Source organism: Tachyglossus aculeatus, chromosome 4 (assembly GCF_015852505.1).
Source record: "Tachyglossus aculeatus isolate mTacAcu1 chromosome 4, mTacAcu1.pri, whole genome shotgun sequence".
Taxonomy (NCBI): Eukaryota; Metazoa; Chordata; class Mammalia; order Monotremata; family Tachyglossidae; genus Tachyglossus; species Tachyglossus aculeatus.
In genome coordinates, this window is record NC_052069.1 from 734601 (window position 1) to 752801 (window position 18201).

General features: G+C 49.3%; 1 protein-coding gene across 1 annotated transcript in view; it reads left to right on the plus strand.

Annotated features, from left to right (window-relative positions):
- CFAP99 (cilia and flagella associated protein 99) overlaps positions 1–18201 on the plus strand; it is a 161038-nt gene that overhangs the window by 120229 nt on the left and 22608 nt on the right. Inside the window, exons 12-14 of the mRNA XM_038745561.1 lie at positions 2495–2636; positions 12545–12696; positions 16416–16621. Of these exons, the coding sequence (XP_038601489.1) occupies positions 2495–2636; positions 12545–12696; positions 16416–16621 (500 nt within the window). The remainder of the gene's footprint in view (positions 1–2494; positions 2637–12544; positions 12697–16415; positions 16622–18201) is intronic.

Here is an 18201-nt window from a genome sequence, read left to right on the forward strand (position 1 = left end):
AATCAATCAATCAATCAATCGTATTTATTGAGCACTTACTATGTGCAGAGCACTGTGCTAAGCGCTTGGGAAGTACAAATTGGCAACATATAGAGACAGTCCCTACCCAACAGTGGGCTCACAGTCTAAAAGGGGGAGACAGAGAACAAAACCAAAAATACTAACACAATAAAATAAATAGAATAGATATGTACAAGTAAAATAAATAAATAAATAGAGTAATAAATATGTACAAACATATATACATATATGCAGTGAAGTGAAATGACTTTCCCAAGGTCACACAGCAGACAAGTGACAGAGACGGATTAGAGCCCATGACCTTCTGACACCCAGGCATGTGCTCTTTCACTAGACCACACTGCTTTCATATTAATGGAGAAGCAGCATGGCTCAGTGGAAAGAGCTCAGGCTTTGGAGTCAGAGGTCATGGGTTCAAATCCCCGCTCCACCAATTGTCAGCTGTGTGACGTTGGGCAAGTCACATCAGTTCTCTGTGCCTCAGTTACCTCATCTGTAAAATGGGGATTAAAACTGTGAGCCCCCCGTGGGACAACCTGATCATCTTGTCATCTTATCATCAACCTGATATATGTTGCCAACTTGTACTTCCCAAGCACTTAGTACAGTGCTCTGCACACAGTAAGCGCTCAATAAATATGATTGAATGAATGAATCTTGTGACCTCCCCAGCACTTAGAATGGTGCTTTGCACATAGAAAGTGCTTAATAATTGCCATTATTATTAATAGTCTCGTTTTTGTCCTGAGAACATCCCTCTGATGTAGGGAAATGCAAGTATTATCCTTCCCCTTTTTAGATAGGGAAACTGAGGTCCAGAGAAGTGAAATGACTTGCCTAAAGTCACACTTCAGGAAGTGAGAAGCAATGTCACCTAGTGAATAGAGCAGGAGCTTGGGAGTCAGAAGGTCCTGGGTTCTAATCCTGGCTGCGCCACTGGTCTGCTGTATGACCTTGGGCGAATCACTTCACTCCTCTGGGCCTCAGTGACAGAAAATGGAGATTAAGAGAGCAACAGGTACAGGGATTGTGTCCAACCTAACAAACTGGTATCTACCCCAGCCCTTAGAACAGTGTTTGGCACATAGTAAGTGCTTAACAAATAATAATTGTTATTATTATCATTATTAATAATAATAATTAATCATCAGTATTATTAATAACTTACAGTGCTTACCAAATAATAATAATTATTATTAAGGCCCCTCCATAATAATAATAATAATAATAAGAAGAAGAATAATGGCATTTATTAGGCACTTACTATGTGCAAAGCACTGTTCTAAGTGCTGGGGAGGTTACAAGGTGATCAGGTTGTCCCACGGGGGGCTCACAGTCTTAATCCCCATTTTACAGATGAGGGAACTGAGGCACAGAGAAGTTAAGTGACTTGCCCAAAGTCACACAGCTACCATTGGTGGTCTACAGCCCAGCCCGCACCCTCCGCTCCTCTGCCGCTAAACTCCTCACCGTACCTCGTTCTCGCCTGTCCCGCCATCAACCCCCGGCCCATTTCTTCTCCTCGGCCTGGGATGCCCTCCCTCCGCACATCCGCCAAGCTCGCTCTCTTCCTCCCTTCAAAGCCCTACTGAGAGCTCACCTCTTCCAGGAGGCCTTCCCAGACTGAACCCCCTTTTTCCTCTCCTCCTCCCCATCCCCCCCAACCCTACCTCCTTCCCCTCCCCACAGCACCTGTATATACATTTGTACAGATTTATTACTCTATTTATTTTACTTGTACATATTTAGTATTCTATTTATTTTGTGCATCTAGCTTTATTTCTATTTGTTCTAATGACTTGACACCTTTCCACATGTTTCGTTGTCTGTCTCCCCCTTCTAGACTGTAAGCCCGTTGTTGGGTAGGGACCGTCTCTATATGTTGCCAACTTGTACTTCCCAAGCACTTAGTACAGTGCTCTGCACACAGTAAGCGCTCAGTACATACAATTGAATGAATGAATGGTCAGGAATCCTCAGACGATACCCTTGGTGGGCCAGGGACCCATATCTTGGGCCCTGGGATGGAAGCTCCAAAGGAACTGATATCGTTTTGCGAGCTGTGAGGCATTGAGCAAGCTCACTGGGATGTTGGCTGAGCGCCCCTCTGAGCAGCTCCCTCCTCCCATCTTACCTCCTTCCCTTCCCCACAGCACCTGTATATATGTATATATGTTTGTACATATTTATCACTCTATTTATTTATCTATTTATTTTACTGGTACATATCTGTTCTATTTATTTTATTTTGTTAGTATGTTTGGTTTTGTTCTCTGTCTCCCCCTTTTAGACTGTGAGCCCGCTGTTGGGTAGGGACTGTCTCTATATGTTGCCAACTTGTACTTCCCAAGCGCTTAGTACAGTGCTCTGCACACAGTAAGCACTCAATAAATACGATTAATTGATTGATTGATTGATTGATTCTACCCCCCACCCCAGGCCCCTCTCATTTCTCTCTCCGTTTGGGATTTAGACGGCCGTGATGATGCGCCGGTGGGCAGAGAGGCGGCTGCAGGAGGAAAAGGAAATGCGAGAGCTGGTGGAGCAGGTCATGGAGGGGCACAAAAACACAAGGCAGGCCCAGACGAAGCTCCAGAAATGCAAACGGCAAATAGGTAATCGGGGGAAGAGGCCGGGCTGTGGGGGCCATGGGTGTGGATCTTCATGGGGGGAACCGTGGGAACGGGTCAGGGGTGGGGTACCCCTTCCCGTCCCCCAGGACAGCCAAAGAAGCTGGGCTTCCAATCAATCAATCAATCAATCAATCGTATTTATTGAGCGCTTACTATGTGCAGAGCACTGTACTAAGCGCTTGGGAAGTACAAATTGGCAGCCCCTGGGATCCAGCCAAAGAGAGCATCATCCACTGCCTGCAGCCGAAAATGGCAATTTTTCTCCTCTCCCCTCTCCTCTGACTGACTGCACCTCTAAATGAATCTCACATTGCATGAAGTGGGAGAGAGAGTGTGTGGATAATAACCATAAGAATAATAACAATAATGGCATTTATTAAGCACTTACTATGTGCTAAGCACTGTTCTGGAGAAGCAGCGTGGCTCAGTGGAAAGAGCTGGGCTTTGGAGTCCGAGGTCATGGGTTCAAATGCCGGCTCCGCCAATTGTCAGCTGTGTGACTTTGGGCAAATCACTTAACTTCTCCGTACCTCAGTTACCTCATCTGTAAAATGGGGGATTAAGACTGTGAGCCCCCCGTGGGACAACTTGATCACCTTGTAACCTCCCCAGCTAAGTGCTTTGCCCATAGTAAGCACTTACTAAATGCCATTATTATTATTATTCTAATCGCTGTGGTGGTTACAAGATAATCAGGTTGTCCCACATGGGACTCACCATCTTAATCCCCATTTTACAGATAAGGGAACTGAGGCACAGAGAATTTCATTCAATCAGATTTATTGAGCGCTTACTGTGTGCAGAGCACTGTACTAAGCACTTGGAAAGTACAATTCAGCAACAGATAGAGACAATTCCTACCCAACAAGGGGCACACAGTCTAGAAGGGGGAGACAGACAACAAAACAAAACAAGGCGAAATAGATAGAATTATAGCTATATACACATCATTAATAAAATAGAGTAATAAATATGTACAAATAGACACAAGTGCTGAGGGGAGGGGAAGGGGGTAGAACAGAAGGGAGGGAGTAGCGACAATGGGGAGAGGAGGAGGAGCAGAGGAAAACTTCTGCCCCAACCATCTGGCCTCCTACTGCATTAGTAAAATTAACACCATCAATCAATCAATCAATCAATCAATTGTATTTATTGAGAGCTTACTGTGTGCAGAGCACTGTTCTAAGCGCTTGGGAAGTACAAGTCGGCAACACAACCATCAGGTCTGAGCTCCCCAAAGCCACCCCTCCCCCTTCTCCATTCCCCCCACTCTCAACCCTTCCCGCTACTCTCCCTTCCTTGCTAGCAGTATCTTCAGATGAGATCTCCTCCCTCCTCTCAAGTGCTACTCCATCCACCTGTGCTTCGGACCCCATTCCCTCTCATCTTATGAAATCTCTCGCCCCTTCCCTCCTCCCCTCCTTAACTTCCATCTTCAACCACTTACTCTCCACTGATTCCTTCCCCTCTGCCTTCAAGCATGCCCACGTCTTCCCCATCCTAAAAAAACCCTCTCTTGACCCCACTGCTCCTTCTAGTTATCGCCCTATCCCCCTCCTACCCTTCCTTTCCAAACTCCTAGAATGAGTCGTCTACACTCACTGCCTCGAATTCCTCAATGCCAATTCTTTCCTAGACCCCCTCCAATCTGGATTCCACCCCTACACTCCACCGAAACTGCCCTCTCAAAAGTCACCCATGACCTCATTCTTGCCAAATCCAACGGCTCCTACTCTATCCTAATCCTCCTCGACCTCTCAGCTGCCTTTGACACTGTGGACCACCCCCTTCACCTCAACACGCTATCCGACCTTGGCTTCGCAGACTCCGTCCTCTCCTGGTTCTCCTCTTATCTCTCCGGTTGTTCATTCTCGGTCTCCTTTGTGGGCTCCTCCTCCCCCTCCCAGCCCCTTACTGTAGGGGTTGGAAGTCAGAGGTCATGGGTTCTAATCCCGGCTCTGGCACTTGTCAGCTGTGTGACTTTGGACAAGTCACTTAACTTCTCTGTGCCTCAGTTACCTCATCTGTAAAATGGGGATTAAGACTGTGAGCCCTGTGTGGGACAACCTGATTACCTTTTACCCCCCCCCCGCCCCCCAGTGCTTAGAACAGTGCTTGGCACATAGTAAGCATTTAACAAATGCCATTATTATTATTATTATTATTATTATTATTATTATTATTATCCCCTTACTGTAGGGATTCCTCAAGGGTCAGTTCTTGGTTCCCTTCTGTTCTCTATCTACACTCACTCCCTCGGTGAACTCATTTGCTCTCATGGCTTCAACTCTCATCTCTACGCTGATGACACCCATATCTACATCTCCGCCCCTGCTCTCTCCCCCTCTCTCCAGGCTTGCATCTCCTCCTGCCTTCAGGACATCTCCATCTGGATGTCTGCCCGCCATCTAAAACTCAATATGTACAAGACTGAACTCCTTATCTTCCCTCCCAAACCCTGTCCTCTCCCTGACTTTCCCATTACTGTAGACAGCACTACCATCCTTCCTGTCTCACAAGCCCGCAACCTTGGTGTCATCCGCGACTCCACTCTCTCGTTCACCCCACACGTTCAAACCGTCACCAAAACCTGCCAGTTTCACCTCCACAACATCTCCAAGATCTGCCCTTTCCTCTCCATCCAAACCGCTACCTTGCTGGTTCAGTCTCTCATCCTGTCCCAACTGGATAACTGCATCGGCCTCCTCTCTGATCTCCCATCCTCCTGTCTCTCCCCACTCCAGTCTATACTTCACGCCGCTGCCCGGATCATCTTTGTGCAGAAACACTCTGGGCATGTCACCCCCTTCCTCAAATATCTCCAGTGGTTGCCTATCAACCTCTGTATCAAACAAAAACTCCTCACTATTGGCTTCTAAGCTGTCCATCCCCTCGCCCCCTCCTACCTCACCTCCCTTCTCTCCTTCTCCAGCTCAGTCTGCACCCTCCACTCCTCTACCACCGCTAACCTCCTCACTGGGCCTTGTTCTCACCTGTCCCGTCATCGACAGCCGGTCCACGTCCTTCCCCTGGCCTGGAATGCCCTCCCTCCACACATCCACCAAGCTAGCTTTCTTCCTCCCTTCAAAGCCCTACTGAGAGCCCACCTCCTCCAGGAGGCCTTCCCATACTGACCCCTTTTTCCTCTCCTCCTCCCCTCCACATCGCCCTCCCCTTGCCCTGTCCCCTTCCCCTCCCCGCATCGCTAGTATGTACATATTTATTACTCCATATATTTTATTTGTACATATTTACTACTCTATTTTATTAATGATGTGCATATAGCTATAATTCTATTTATTCTGACGGTTTTGACACCTATCTACTTGTTTTTTTTTTTTGTCTTTTTCCCCCTTCTAGGCTGTGAGCCTGTTGTTGGGTAGGGACCGTCTCTATATGTTGCCAGCTTTTACTTCCCAAGCGCTTAGTACAGTGCTCTGCACACAGAAAGTGCTCAATAAATATGACTGAATGAATGAATGAAAAGGGGGGCTCAGTCTAGGAAGGCCTCCTGGAGGAGGTGAGCTCTCAATAGGGCTTTGAAGAGGGGAAGAGAGCTAGTTTGGTGGATGTGAGGAGGGAGGGCATTCCAGGTCAGAGGTAGGATGTGGGCCAGGGATCGACGGCGGGACAGGCGAGAACGAGGCCCAGTGAGGAGGTTGGCGGTGGCAGAGGAGCAGAGTGTGCAGGCTGGGCTGGAGAAGGAGAAAAGGGAGGTGAGGTAGGAGGGGGTGAGGTGATGGAGAACTTTGAAGTCAATAGTGAGGAGTTTTTGTTTGATACGGAGGTTGATAGGCAACCACTGGAGATTTTTGAGGAGGGGAGTGACATGCCCAGAGCATTTCTGTACATAATCCGGGCAGCAGAGTGAAGTATAGACTGAAGCACGGAGAAGTGAAATGACTTGCTCAAGGTCACACAGCAGAAAAGTGGCAGAGCCGGGCTTAGAACCACGGCCTCTGGCTCCCAAGCCTGTGCTGTATCCACTAAACCACACTGCTTCTCTAGATGGTTTAGTGCTAACGATCACCAGTGCTGTAAACACAATTCCAACCAGGTCCTGCTGACTGCGGAGCATACTTTTCCCCTCTCAGCCACTGGCATTCCTTCATTCATTTATTCATTCAATCGTACTTATTGAGCGCTTACTGTGTGCAGAGCACTGTACTAAGCACTTGGGAAGTACAAGTTAGCGACATATAGAAATGGTCCCTACCCAACAACGGGCTCACAGGTCTAGAATGGGGAGACAGACAATAAAACAAAACATGTGGACAGGTGTCAGGTCGTCAGAACAAATAGAAATAAAGCTAAATGCACATCATTAACAAAATAAATAGTAAATATGTACAAGTAAAATAAATAGAGTAATAAATCTGTACAGACATATATACAGGTGCTTTGGGAAGGGGAAGGAGGTGGGGTGGGGGGGTTGGGGAAGAGGAGAGGAAAAAGGGGGCTCAGTCTGGGAAGGCCTCTGGGAGGAGGTGAGCTCTCCGTAGGGCTTTGAAGGGAGGAAGAGAGCTACCTTGGCGGATGTGCAGAAGGAGGGCATTCCAGGCCAGGGGGAGGATGAGGGCCGGGGGTCGATGGCGGGACAGGCAAGAGCGAGGTACGGTGAGGAGGTTAGCAATGGCAGAGGAGCGGTGGGTGCGGGCTGGGCTGGAGAAGGACAGAAGGGAGGTGAGGTAGGAGGGGGCGAGGGGATGGACAGCCTTGAAGCCAAGACTGAGGAGTTTTGCTTGATGCGTAGGTTAGCATCAGTGATGCTCACTCACATGGCAAGGGGCTTGCTGTTTTCAATCAGGCAGTGGTATTTACTGAGCACTTCTTGTGTGCAGAGCACTGTACTAAGTGATTGGAGGAGTACACTACAACAGCGTAACACAGTTGGTAGACGCATTCCCTGTATTTTCAACGACAAAGTGTTGGAGAAAGGCTTTCTGGAAAGGTTTGCTTTCCGTGCTCCCAGCCAACCCGCCTGATCGACTTGCTTTCGCATCTGTAGAAGCAGCTGTGGCTCAGTGGAAAGAGCCCGGGCTTTGGAGTCAGAGATCATGGGTTCAAGTCCTGGCTCCGCCAACTGTCAGCTGTGTAACTTTGGGAAGTCACTTCACTTCTCTGTGCCTCAGCTACCTCATCTGTAAAATAGGGATTAAAACTGTGAGCTCCCCGTAGGACAGCCTGATCACCTTGTAAACTCCCCAGCACTTAGAACAGTGCTTTGCACATAGTAAGCACTTAACAAATACCATCATTATCATTACTATTTATCTGTATCCTCCTAAAGCCGGGCCTTTGCCCTGGGAGTCAGGATGGAGGCTACCCTGGGAGGCAGTCCTAAGGGGCTAGGGGTGGAGGGCTTTGGGCTCCCATTCTGCTGCTAGGTAGAATGGCAGGAGGCCAACCAGAAAGCCGCCACCCTTTCATTCATTCAGTCATATTTATTGAGCACCTACTGTGTGTGGAGCACTGTATTAAGCGATTCGGAGTGTACAACAACAAACTCATTCCCTGCCCACAACAAGCTTACAGTCTCTTGGGGGAGACAGACATTAATAGAAATAAATGAATTACAGATATGTGCGTAAGGGCTGTGGGGCTAATAATAGTAATGATGGCATTTGTTAAGCACTTACTATAATAATAATGATGGCATTTGTTAAGCGCTTACTATGTGCAAAGCACTGTTCTAAACTCTGGGGAGATTACAAGGTGATCAGGTTGTCCCACGTGGGGCTCACAGTCTTAATCCCCATTTTACAGGTGAGGGAACTGAGGCCCAGAGAAGTGAAGTGACTTGCCCAAAGTCACACAGCTGATAATTGGCTGAGCCGGGATTTGAACCCATGACCTGTGACTCCAAAGCCTGGGCTCTTTCCACTGAGCCACGCTACTTCTCTAAAGGGTGTGAATGGGAGGGGAGACATTGTCTGTTGGATATGAGGAGGGAGGGCATTCCAGACCAGTGGCAGGACGTGGGTGAGAGGTCGAAAGTGAGATAGATGAGATCGAGGTTAAATGAGACGGGAAGAGAAATAGTTTTGCCGGGCAGAGGAGAGGGCAGAGTTAAGGCGAGAAATGACAAACTTGAAGTGGACGAGGTCGGCCTGACGTTTAGATTTCCTCCAGCAGCATTCAAGGGCTTGAGCGTAAGAATGAAGGAGGCAACAGTGCAGGTGATCCAGGGCTGTGGGTTAGTGACGGAGAGGGCGGAAGGGATTGGGGAGCGAACAATTTGAATTGAATAGAGAGGGTGGAGTTGAGAGCATCTATTAAGAGATTAGTCTCTCATCTCCTCCTGCCTTCAGGACATCTCTACTTGGATGTCCTCCCATGACCTAAAACTCAACATGTCCAGGACAGAGCTCCTTATCTTCCCTCCCAAACCCTGTCCTCTCTCTGACTTTCCCGTCACTGTGGATGGCACAACCATCCTTCCCGTCTCACAAGCCCGCAAACTTGGTGTCATCCTTGACTCCGCTCTGTCATTCACCCCACACATCCAAATCGTCACCACATCCTGCCAGTCTCACCTTCACAACATCGCCAAGGTCCGCCCTTTCCTCTCCATCCAAACCACTACCACGTTAGTACAGTCACTCATCGTATCTCGACTGGATTACTGCATCAGCCTCCTTTTGGACCTCCCAACCTCCCGTCTCTCCCCACTTCGGTCCATACTTCACTCTGCTGCCCGGATTGTCTTTTTTCAGAAACGTTCTGGGCATGCCACCACCCCCTCCTCAAAAATCTATAGTGGTTGCCCATAAACCTCCATATCAAACAAAAACTCCTCACTATTGGCTTCATCCTTTTGCCCCTTCTTATCTCAACTCACTTCTCTCCTTCTCCATCCCAGCCACACACTCTGCTCCTCTGGTGCCACTGACCTTCTCACTGTGCCTCATTCTCGCTTGTCCCACCATCAACCCCTGGCCCACGTCCTACCTCTGGCCTGGAATGCCTTCCCTCATCAAATCCTCCAAACAATCACTCTTCCCCCCTTCAAAGCCCTACTGAAGGCTCACCTCCTCCAAGAGGCCTTCCCAGATGAAGCCCTCCATTTCCTCAACTCCCCCTCCCTTCCGCATCACCTCAACTCACTCCCTTTGCTCTCCACCCCCCCCGCCCCACAGCACTTATGTATATATGTATATATCTATAATTCTATTCATTTATATTGATGCCTGTTTACTTGTTTTGATGTCTGTCTCCCCACTTCTAGACTGTGAGCCCATTATGGGCAGGGATTGTCTCTCTTTATTGCTGAATTGTACTTTCCAAGCACTTAATACAGTGCTCTGCACATAGTAAGTGCTCAATAAATGCGATTGAATGAATGAATGAAGGTTGGCATTAGAGGAACAAAGAGTTTGGTCTGGGATGTGCTTCGGACCTGTGCTTCAGACCCCATTCCCTCTCATTTTATGAAATCTCTCGCCCTTTCCCTCCTCCCCTCCTTAACATCCATCTTCAACTGCTCACTCTCCACTGGTTCCTTCCCCTCTGCCTTCAAACATGCCCACATCTCCCCCATCCTAAAAAAAACCCTCTGTTGACCTCACCGCTCCTTCTAGTTATCGCCCTATCTCCCTCCTACCCTTTCTTTCCAAACTCTTGGAACAAGTCATCTACACTCCGTGCCTCGAATTCCTCAATGCCAACTCTCTCCTCGACCCCCTCCAATCTGGCTTCCATCCCCTACATTCCACGGAAACTGTCCTCTCAAAGGTCACCAGTGACCTCCTTCTTGCCAAATTCAATGGCTCCTACTCTATCCTAATCCTCCTCGACCTCTCAGCTGCCTTCCACACTGTGGCCCACCCCCTTCTCCTCAACACATTATACAACCTTGGCTTCACAAACTCTGTCCTCTCCTGGTTCTCCTCTAATCTCTCCGGCCGTTCATTCTCAGTCTCCTTTGCGGGCTCCTCCTCCCCCTCCCATCCCCTTACTGTAGGGGTTCCTCAGGGGTCAGTTCTTGGTCCCCTTCTGTTCTCCATCTATACGCACCACCTTGGTGAACTCATAAGAACCCGGGCTTGGGAGTCAGAGGTCACGGGTTCTAATCTAGCTCTGCCACTTGTCAGCCGTGTGGCTTTGGGCAAGTCACTTCACTTTCTGGGCCTCAGTTACCCATCTGTAAAATGGGGATTAAGACTGTGAGCCCCATGTGGGACAACCTGATCACCTTGAATCTACCCCAATGCTTAGAACAGTGCTTTGCACATAATGAGCGCTTAACAAATACCATCATTATTATTATTATTATTCACTCCCACGGCTTCAACTATCATCTCTACGCTGATGACACCCAAATCTACATCTCCACCCATGTTCTCTCTCCCTCCCTCCAGGCTCATATCTCCTCCTGCCTTCAGGACATCTCCATCTGGATGTCTGCCCGCCATCTAAAACTCAACATGTCCAAGGCTGAGCTCCTTATCTTCCCTCCCAAACCCTGTCATCTCCCTGACTTTCCCATCACTGTAGATGGCACTACCATCCTTCCCGTCTCACAAGCCTGCAACCTTCGTCATCCTCGACTCTGCTCTCTCATTCACCCCATACATCCAATCCATCACCAAAAGCTGCCAGTCTCACCTCCACCACATCGCTACGATCTGCCCTTTCCTCTCCATCCAAACTGCTACCTTGCTGATTCAATCTCTCATCCTATCCCGACTGGATTACTGCATCGACCTCATCTCTGATCTCCCATCATCCTGTCTCTTCCCACTTCAGTCTATACTTCACTCTGCTGCCCGGATTATCTTTGTACAGAAATGCTCTGGGCATGTCACTCCCCTCTTCAAAAATCTCCAGTGGTTGTCTGTCAACCTTCGAATCAAGCAAAAACTCCTCACTCAGCTTCAAAGCTGTCCATCGCTTCATCCCCTCCTACCTTACCTCCCTTCTCTCCTTCTACAGCCCAGCCCACACCCTCCGCTCCTCTACTGCTAACCTTCTCATTGTACCTCGTTCTTGCCTGTCCCACCATCGACCCCCAGACCCACGTCCTTCCCCGGGCCTGGAATGCCCCCAATCCCTCCGCACATCTGCCAAGCTAGCTCTCTTCCTCCCTTCGAAGCCCTACTGAGAGCTCGCCTCCCCCAGGAGGCCTTCCCAGACTGAGCCCCCCCCTTTTTCCTCTCCTCCTCCTCCTCCCCTCCCCATGGCCCCGACTCCCTCCCTCTGCCCTACCCCCTTCCCCTCCCCACAGCACTTTTGTACATTTGTACATATTTATTACTCTACTTATTTTATTAATGATGTGTATATAGCTATAATTCTATTTATTCTGATGGTATTGCCACCTGTCTACTTGCTTTGTTTTGTAGGTCTGTCTCCCCCTTCTAGACTGTGAGCCCATTGTGGGCAGGGACCGTCTCTATATGTTGCTGATTTGTACTTCCCGAGCGCTTAATAGGGTGCTCTGCACACAGTAAGCACTCAGTAAATACAATTGAATGAATGAATGTAGTAGGGGAGTAGCGAGGTGAGATAGGAGGGGGCAAGGTGATGATTTAAAGCCAATGGTGAGGAGCCGGTGCCCATCTGACCTGGGGCAGTGTGGCCCCGGGACGAGTAGGGGTGTACTGCTTGGTCAATCAATCAATCAATCAATCGTGGTCAATGAGCAGGTTGGTCTGTCGGGACTGCATCCCTTCATGCCACGTGGGAGCCGGGCCACTGTGCCACTCCTGATGGAGAAGCCTAGGCTCCCTGGCGGGGCCACTGACCACCTTACCCAAATTTTACTGAGGGCAAGTGGGGCGTGCCAGGCCCAGATCGGGCACAGGCCGGGCTCAGGCCCGGCACTGCATTCGCCAGCACAAGCTGTCCCCCGGCTGGGGCCCCAGACAGACCGATGTTTCCTTCTCCAGTTGAAGAAGTAGCCGAGGAGAGCAGGAAGCTTCTCTGCCAGGGCCGGGAGCAGGCCCAAGAGGACCTCAACCGGAGATTCCAACTGATTCATCAGATCCGAGCTCTGGAGTCTCTCCCGGCGATGAGGAACAAGTGTGTCGATCTGACCCAGGTAAGCCCACCTGCACCGGTGTATGTGGGATGTGCCCAGAACCCGCGTACGCCTCTTCCGCGTCGGGCACTGGTCTGCCGAGCCCACGTGCTTCCTGTGGGCCTACGGGCCTGGGCTGGGAGTGAAGTCATTTACTCATTCTTTCATTCAATCGTATTTATTGGGCGCTTACTATGGGCAGAGCACTGTACTAAGCGCTTGGAAAGTACAATTCAGCAAGAGAGACAATCCCTGCCCAAAGCGGCTTCCAATCTAGGCGGGGTGGGGGGACAGACATCAAAACAAGTAAACAGGCATCAATATAAATAAATAGAATTCTAGATATATACATGTATACGTAAGTGCTGTGGGGTGGAGGGGCGGGGAAGAGGAAAGCGCTTAGAACAGTGCTTTGCACATAGTAAGTGCTTAATAAATGCCATTATTATTATTATTATTATTATTATTGAGCAGAGGTGATGCAGAATGGAGGTGGAGCTGAGGAAAAGGGGGGCTTAGTCTGGGAAGGCCTCTCGGAGGAGAAGCAGCGTGGCTCAGTGGAAAGAGCCCGGGCTTTGGAGTCAGAGGTCATGGGTTCAAATCCCGGCTCCGCCACTTGTCAGCTGTGTGACTTTGGGCAGGTCACTTCACGTCTCTGTGCCTCAGTTACCTCATCTGTAGAATGGGGATTGACTGTGAGCCCCACGTGGGACAACCTGATCACCTTGTAACCTCCCCAGTGCTTAGAACAGTGCTTTGCACATAGTAAGTGCTTAATAAATGCCATTATTATTATTATTATTCAGCAGGGCTTTGAAGGGAGGAAGAGTGACTGTTTGGAGGATTTGAGGAGGGAGGGCATTCCAGGCCAGGGGGAGGACGGTGGTGGGACAGGTGAGTTGGAGGCCCAGTGAGAAGGTTAGTGGCCCCGGAGGAGCGGAGGGCGCGGGCTGGGCTGTAGAAGGAGAGAAGGGAGGTGAGGGAGGAGGGGGCGAGGGGATGGACCGCTTTGAAGCCAGTAGTGAGAAGGTTTTGCTTGATGCAGAGGTGGTTAGGCAACCACTGGAGACTTTTGTGGAGGGGGGTGACATGCGCTGAACATTTCTGTACAAAGATAATCTGGGCAGCAGAGGGAAGTATGGACTGAAGTGGGGAGAGGCAGGAGGTTGGGAGGTCAGAAAAGAGGCTGACGAAGTAATTCAGTCGGGATTGGATGAGTGATCGTACTAACGTGGTAGCGGTTTGGATGGAGAGGAGAGGGTGGGGGGCAGAGACATGGGGAATGAAGACCTGAAGGAATGGGGGGGCCCCCTCAGACAGTTAGTCAGTCCATCTGTGGCACGGGCTAGCAAAAGCACTGCAGAAAGATAGAATAATAATAATAATAGTATTGGTAGTACAGTGCTCTGCACATAGTAAGCACTCAATAAATACGATTGATGATGATGATGGTATTTGTTAAGCACTTACTATGTGCCAAGCACTGTTGTAAGCACCGGGGTAGATCCAGAGTTATCAGGTTGTCCCACCTGGGGCCCACAGTCTTAATCCCCAGTTTACAGATGAGGAAACGGAGGCACAGAGGAGTTAAGTGACTTGCTCAGCGTCACACAGCTGATAAGTGGCGGAGTCGGGATTAGAACCCACAACCTCTGAGTTCCAAGCCCGGCTCTTGCCACTAAGCCAGACTGCTTTGCCCTGAAATCTCCAGGAGTAGAGGGGAACCCCCTTAGGCCAATAGTCCCTCGATCATTTTCCCGCGTAGAAACAGAATGGCCTAGTGGATATAGCATGATCCTGGGAGTCAGAGGGGCTGAGTTCTAATCCTGCCTCCTCCACTTAATAATAATAATAACGATGGCATTTATTAAGGGCTTACTGTATGCAAAGCACTGTTCTAAGCACTGGGGAGGATACCAGGTGATCAGGTTGTCCCACGTGGGGCTCACAGTCTTAATCCCCATTTTACAGATGAGATAGCTGAGGCCCAGGGAAATGAAGTGACTTGCCCAGAGTCACACAGCTGACAGTTGGCGGGGGCGGGATTTGAACCCATGACCTCTGACTCCCAAGCCCCTGCTCTTTCCACTGAGCCACGCACTTGTCTGCTTTGTGACCTTGGGCAAGTCAATTACCTCCTCTGTGCTTCAGTTCCCTCATCTGCAAAATGGAGATTCAATCCCAGTTTCTTACACTGTGAGCCCCAAGTGGGACCGGACGATCTTGTATCTATCCCAGCACTTAGTATAGTGCTTGGCACATAGTAAGCGCTTAACAAATTCCACAATCACTATCATTATTATCATTAGAACCCTCTTCCCACCCTTGACCCTCTTCCATCCTCTTCCCATCTTTGGATGGAACCTAGGAAATGTAGAAAATAGAACCCACCATATGAGGACTAGTGAAAAGAACATGGGCCTGGGAATCAGAAAGACCTAGGTTCTAATCCCAGTTCTGCCATACGCCTGCCGGGTGACCTTGGACAAGAGACTGAACTTCTCTGTGCCTCAGTTTCCTCATCTGCAAAATGGGGATTAAGATTGTGAGCCCCAACTCCTCACCCTGGGCTTCAAGGCTGTCCATCACCTCGCCCCCTCCTACCTCACCTCCCTTCTCTCCTTCCCCAGCCCAGCCCACACCCTCCGCTCCTCCACCGCTAATCTCCTCACCGTACCTCGTTCTCGCCTGTCCCGCCATCGACCCCCGGCCCACGTCATCCCCCGGGCCTGGAATGGCCTCCCTCTGCCCATCCGCCAAGCTAGCTCTCTTCCTACCTTCAAGGCCCTACTGAGAGCTCACCTCCTCCAGGAGGCCTTCCAAGACTGAGCCCCTTCCTTCCTCTCCCCCTCGTCCCCCTCTCCATCCCCCCATCTTACCTCCTTCCCTTCCCCACAGCACCTGTATATATGTATATATGTTTGTACATATTTATTACTCTATTACTTTATTACTCTAGGGACTGTATATGTTGCCAATTTGTACTTCCCAAGCGCTTAGTACAGTGCTCTGCACATAGTAAGCGCTCAATAAATACGATTGATGATGATGATGATGACATGAGCTGTGTCCACCTTAATCAGCATGTATCTACCCCAGCATTTAGTACAGTGCTTGGCACATAGTAAGCAGTTAACAAATTACGTACAAAATAAAAAAATAAAAGGAGCACTCCTAGAGGAAAGAGCACAGGAGTGGGAGTTGGGGGATCTGGGTTCCCAATCCCAGCTCGGCCACTTGTCTGCTTGCTGCTAGACCTTGGGTACGTTGGGATAATAATAATAATAATAATAATAATGGCATTTATTAAGCGCTTATTATTTGCAAAGCACTGTTCTAAGCGTGGGGGAGGTTACAAGGTGATCAGGTTATCCCACGTGGGGTTCACAGTCTTAATCCCCACATGGCTCAGTGGAAAGAGCACGGGCTTTGGAGTCAGAGGTCATGGGTTCAAATCCCAGCTCTGTCAGCTGTGTGACTTTGGGCAAGTCACTTCACTTCTCTGTGCCTCAGTTCCCTCATCTGTAAAATGGGGATTAAAGGCTGTGAGCCCCCTGTGGGACAACCTGATCACCTTGTAACCTCCCCAGCGCTTAGAACAGTGCTTTGCACATAGTAAGCGCTTAACAAATGCCATTATTATTTATTTATTTATTATTATTTATTTTACAGATGAGGGAACGGAGGCCCAGAGAAGTTAAGTGATTCCCCCGTTCCACCGTTTCTTGTTTCCTTCTCAGACTCCCGGCTACGGCTTCCACGGAGAAATGTCAATAGTGGAGCTGCGTGAGCGACTGATCTTGCTGAGGGAAGCCCAGAAAAGAATAGAAGAAGACAAGAGGGACCACATCATACAAGAAAAACTAGCAAAGGAGCAGCTGCTTCTGGACAAACTGGAACAAATTTGTCTGGCCCGAGAAGTCGCTGGGAGAACAGCAGCACTTAAGTCAGTTCAAAGCATGGTACTTAATAATCATCATTAATGACAGGATCTATTCAGTGCTTAATTTATGCCAAAGAGCATGGCAACCCCAAGGTTGATACAAAATAATCCATCAATCAGTGCTATTTACTGAGTGCTTGCTATGTGTGTGTAGCACCGTACTAAATCTTGAATTGTACTTTCCCGAGCTCTTGTCTTCTCCTTTTCATTCATTCATTCACTCATTCAGTTGTATTTATTGAGCCCTTACTGTGTGCAGAGCACTGTACTAAGCGCTTGGGAAGTACAAGTCGGCAGCATATAGAGACGGTCCCTACCCAACAACGGGCTCACAGTCTAGAAGCAGCGTGGCTCAGTGGAAAAAGCCCGGGCTTTGGAGTCAGAGTTCATGGGTTCGAATCCTGGCTCCGCCAACTGTCAGCTGTGTGACTTTGGGCAAGTCACTTCACTTCTCTGTGCCTCAGTTACCTCATCTGTAAAATGGGGATTAAGACTGTGAGCCCCCCATGGGACAACCTGATCATCTTGTAACCTCCCCAGCGCTTAGAACAGTGATTTGTACATAGTAAGCGCTTAATAAATGCCATCATTATTATTATTATTATTATTAGAAGGGGGAGACAGACAACAAAACCAAACATGTAGGCAGGTTTTTCTTCTCTTTTCTTCTCTGTGCTTCTTCCCTGTTTTTCCTTCACTGACCTCCTACTACAACCCAATGTGTAAACTCTGTTCCTCTCACACCAATCAGTCAATCAATCAATCAATCATATTTATTGAACACTTACTGTGTGCAGAGCACTGTACTACACCAACCTACACTCTATAAGTCTGTTTCATATGTCCCACCACTGACCACTAACCCCCCTTCTCCCTCGCGCCTGACCTCCCAACTTCCTGTCTCTCCCCACTTCAATCCATACTTCACGCCGCTTCCCGGATTGTCTTTGTCCAGAAACGCTCTGGGCATGTTACTCCCCTCCTCAAAAATCTCCAGTGGCTACCAATCAATCTGCGCATCAGGCAGAAACTCCTCACTCTCGGCTTCAAGGCTGTCCATCCCCTCGCCCCCTCCTACCTCACCTCCCTTCTCTCCTTCTCCAGCCCAGCCCGCACCCTCCGCTCCTCTGGTACCACTCACCTCCTCACTGGGCCTCGTTCTCGCCTGTCCTGCCTTCGACCCCCGGACCATATCCTGCCTCCGGCCTGGAACACCCTCCTCAAATCCGCCGATCACACTTCCCCCCTTCAAAGCCCTACTGAAGGCTCACTTCCTCCAAGAGGCCTTCCCAGACTAAGCCGCCCTTGTCCCCATCTTCCCGTCCCCTGCGCATCACCATGACTCGCTCTCTCTGCTCTACCTTCTTTTCCCCCACAGCACTTGTGTATATATTCATTCATTCATCCAATTGTATTTATTGAGCGCTTACTGTGTGCAGAGCACTGGACTCCTCCCCCTCCTCCCCCTCTCCATCCCCCCCATCTTACCTCCTTCCCTTCCCCACAGCACCTCTATATATGTCTTCTAGTCTTCTAGACTGTGAGCCCACTGTTGGGTAGGGACTGTCTCTATATGTTGCCAA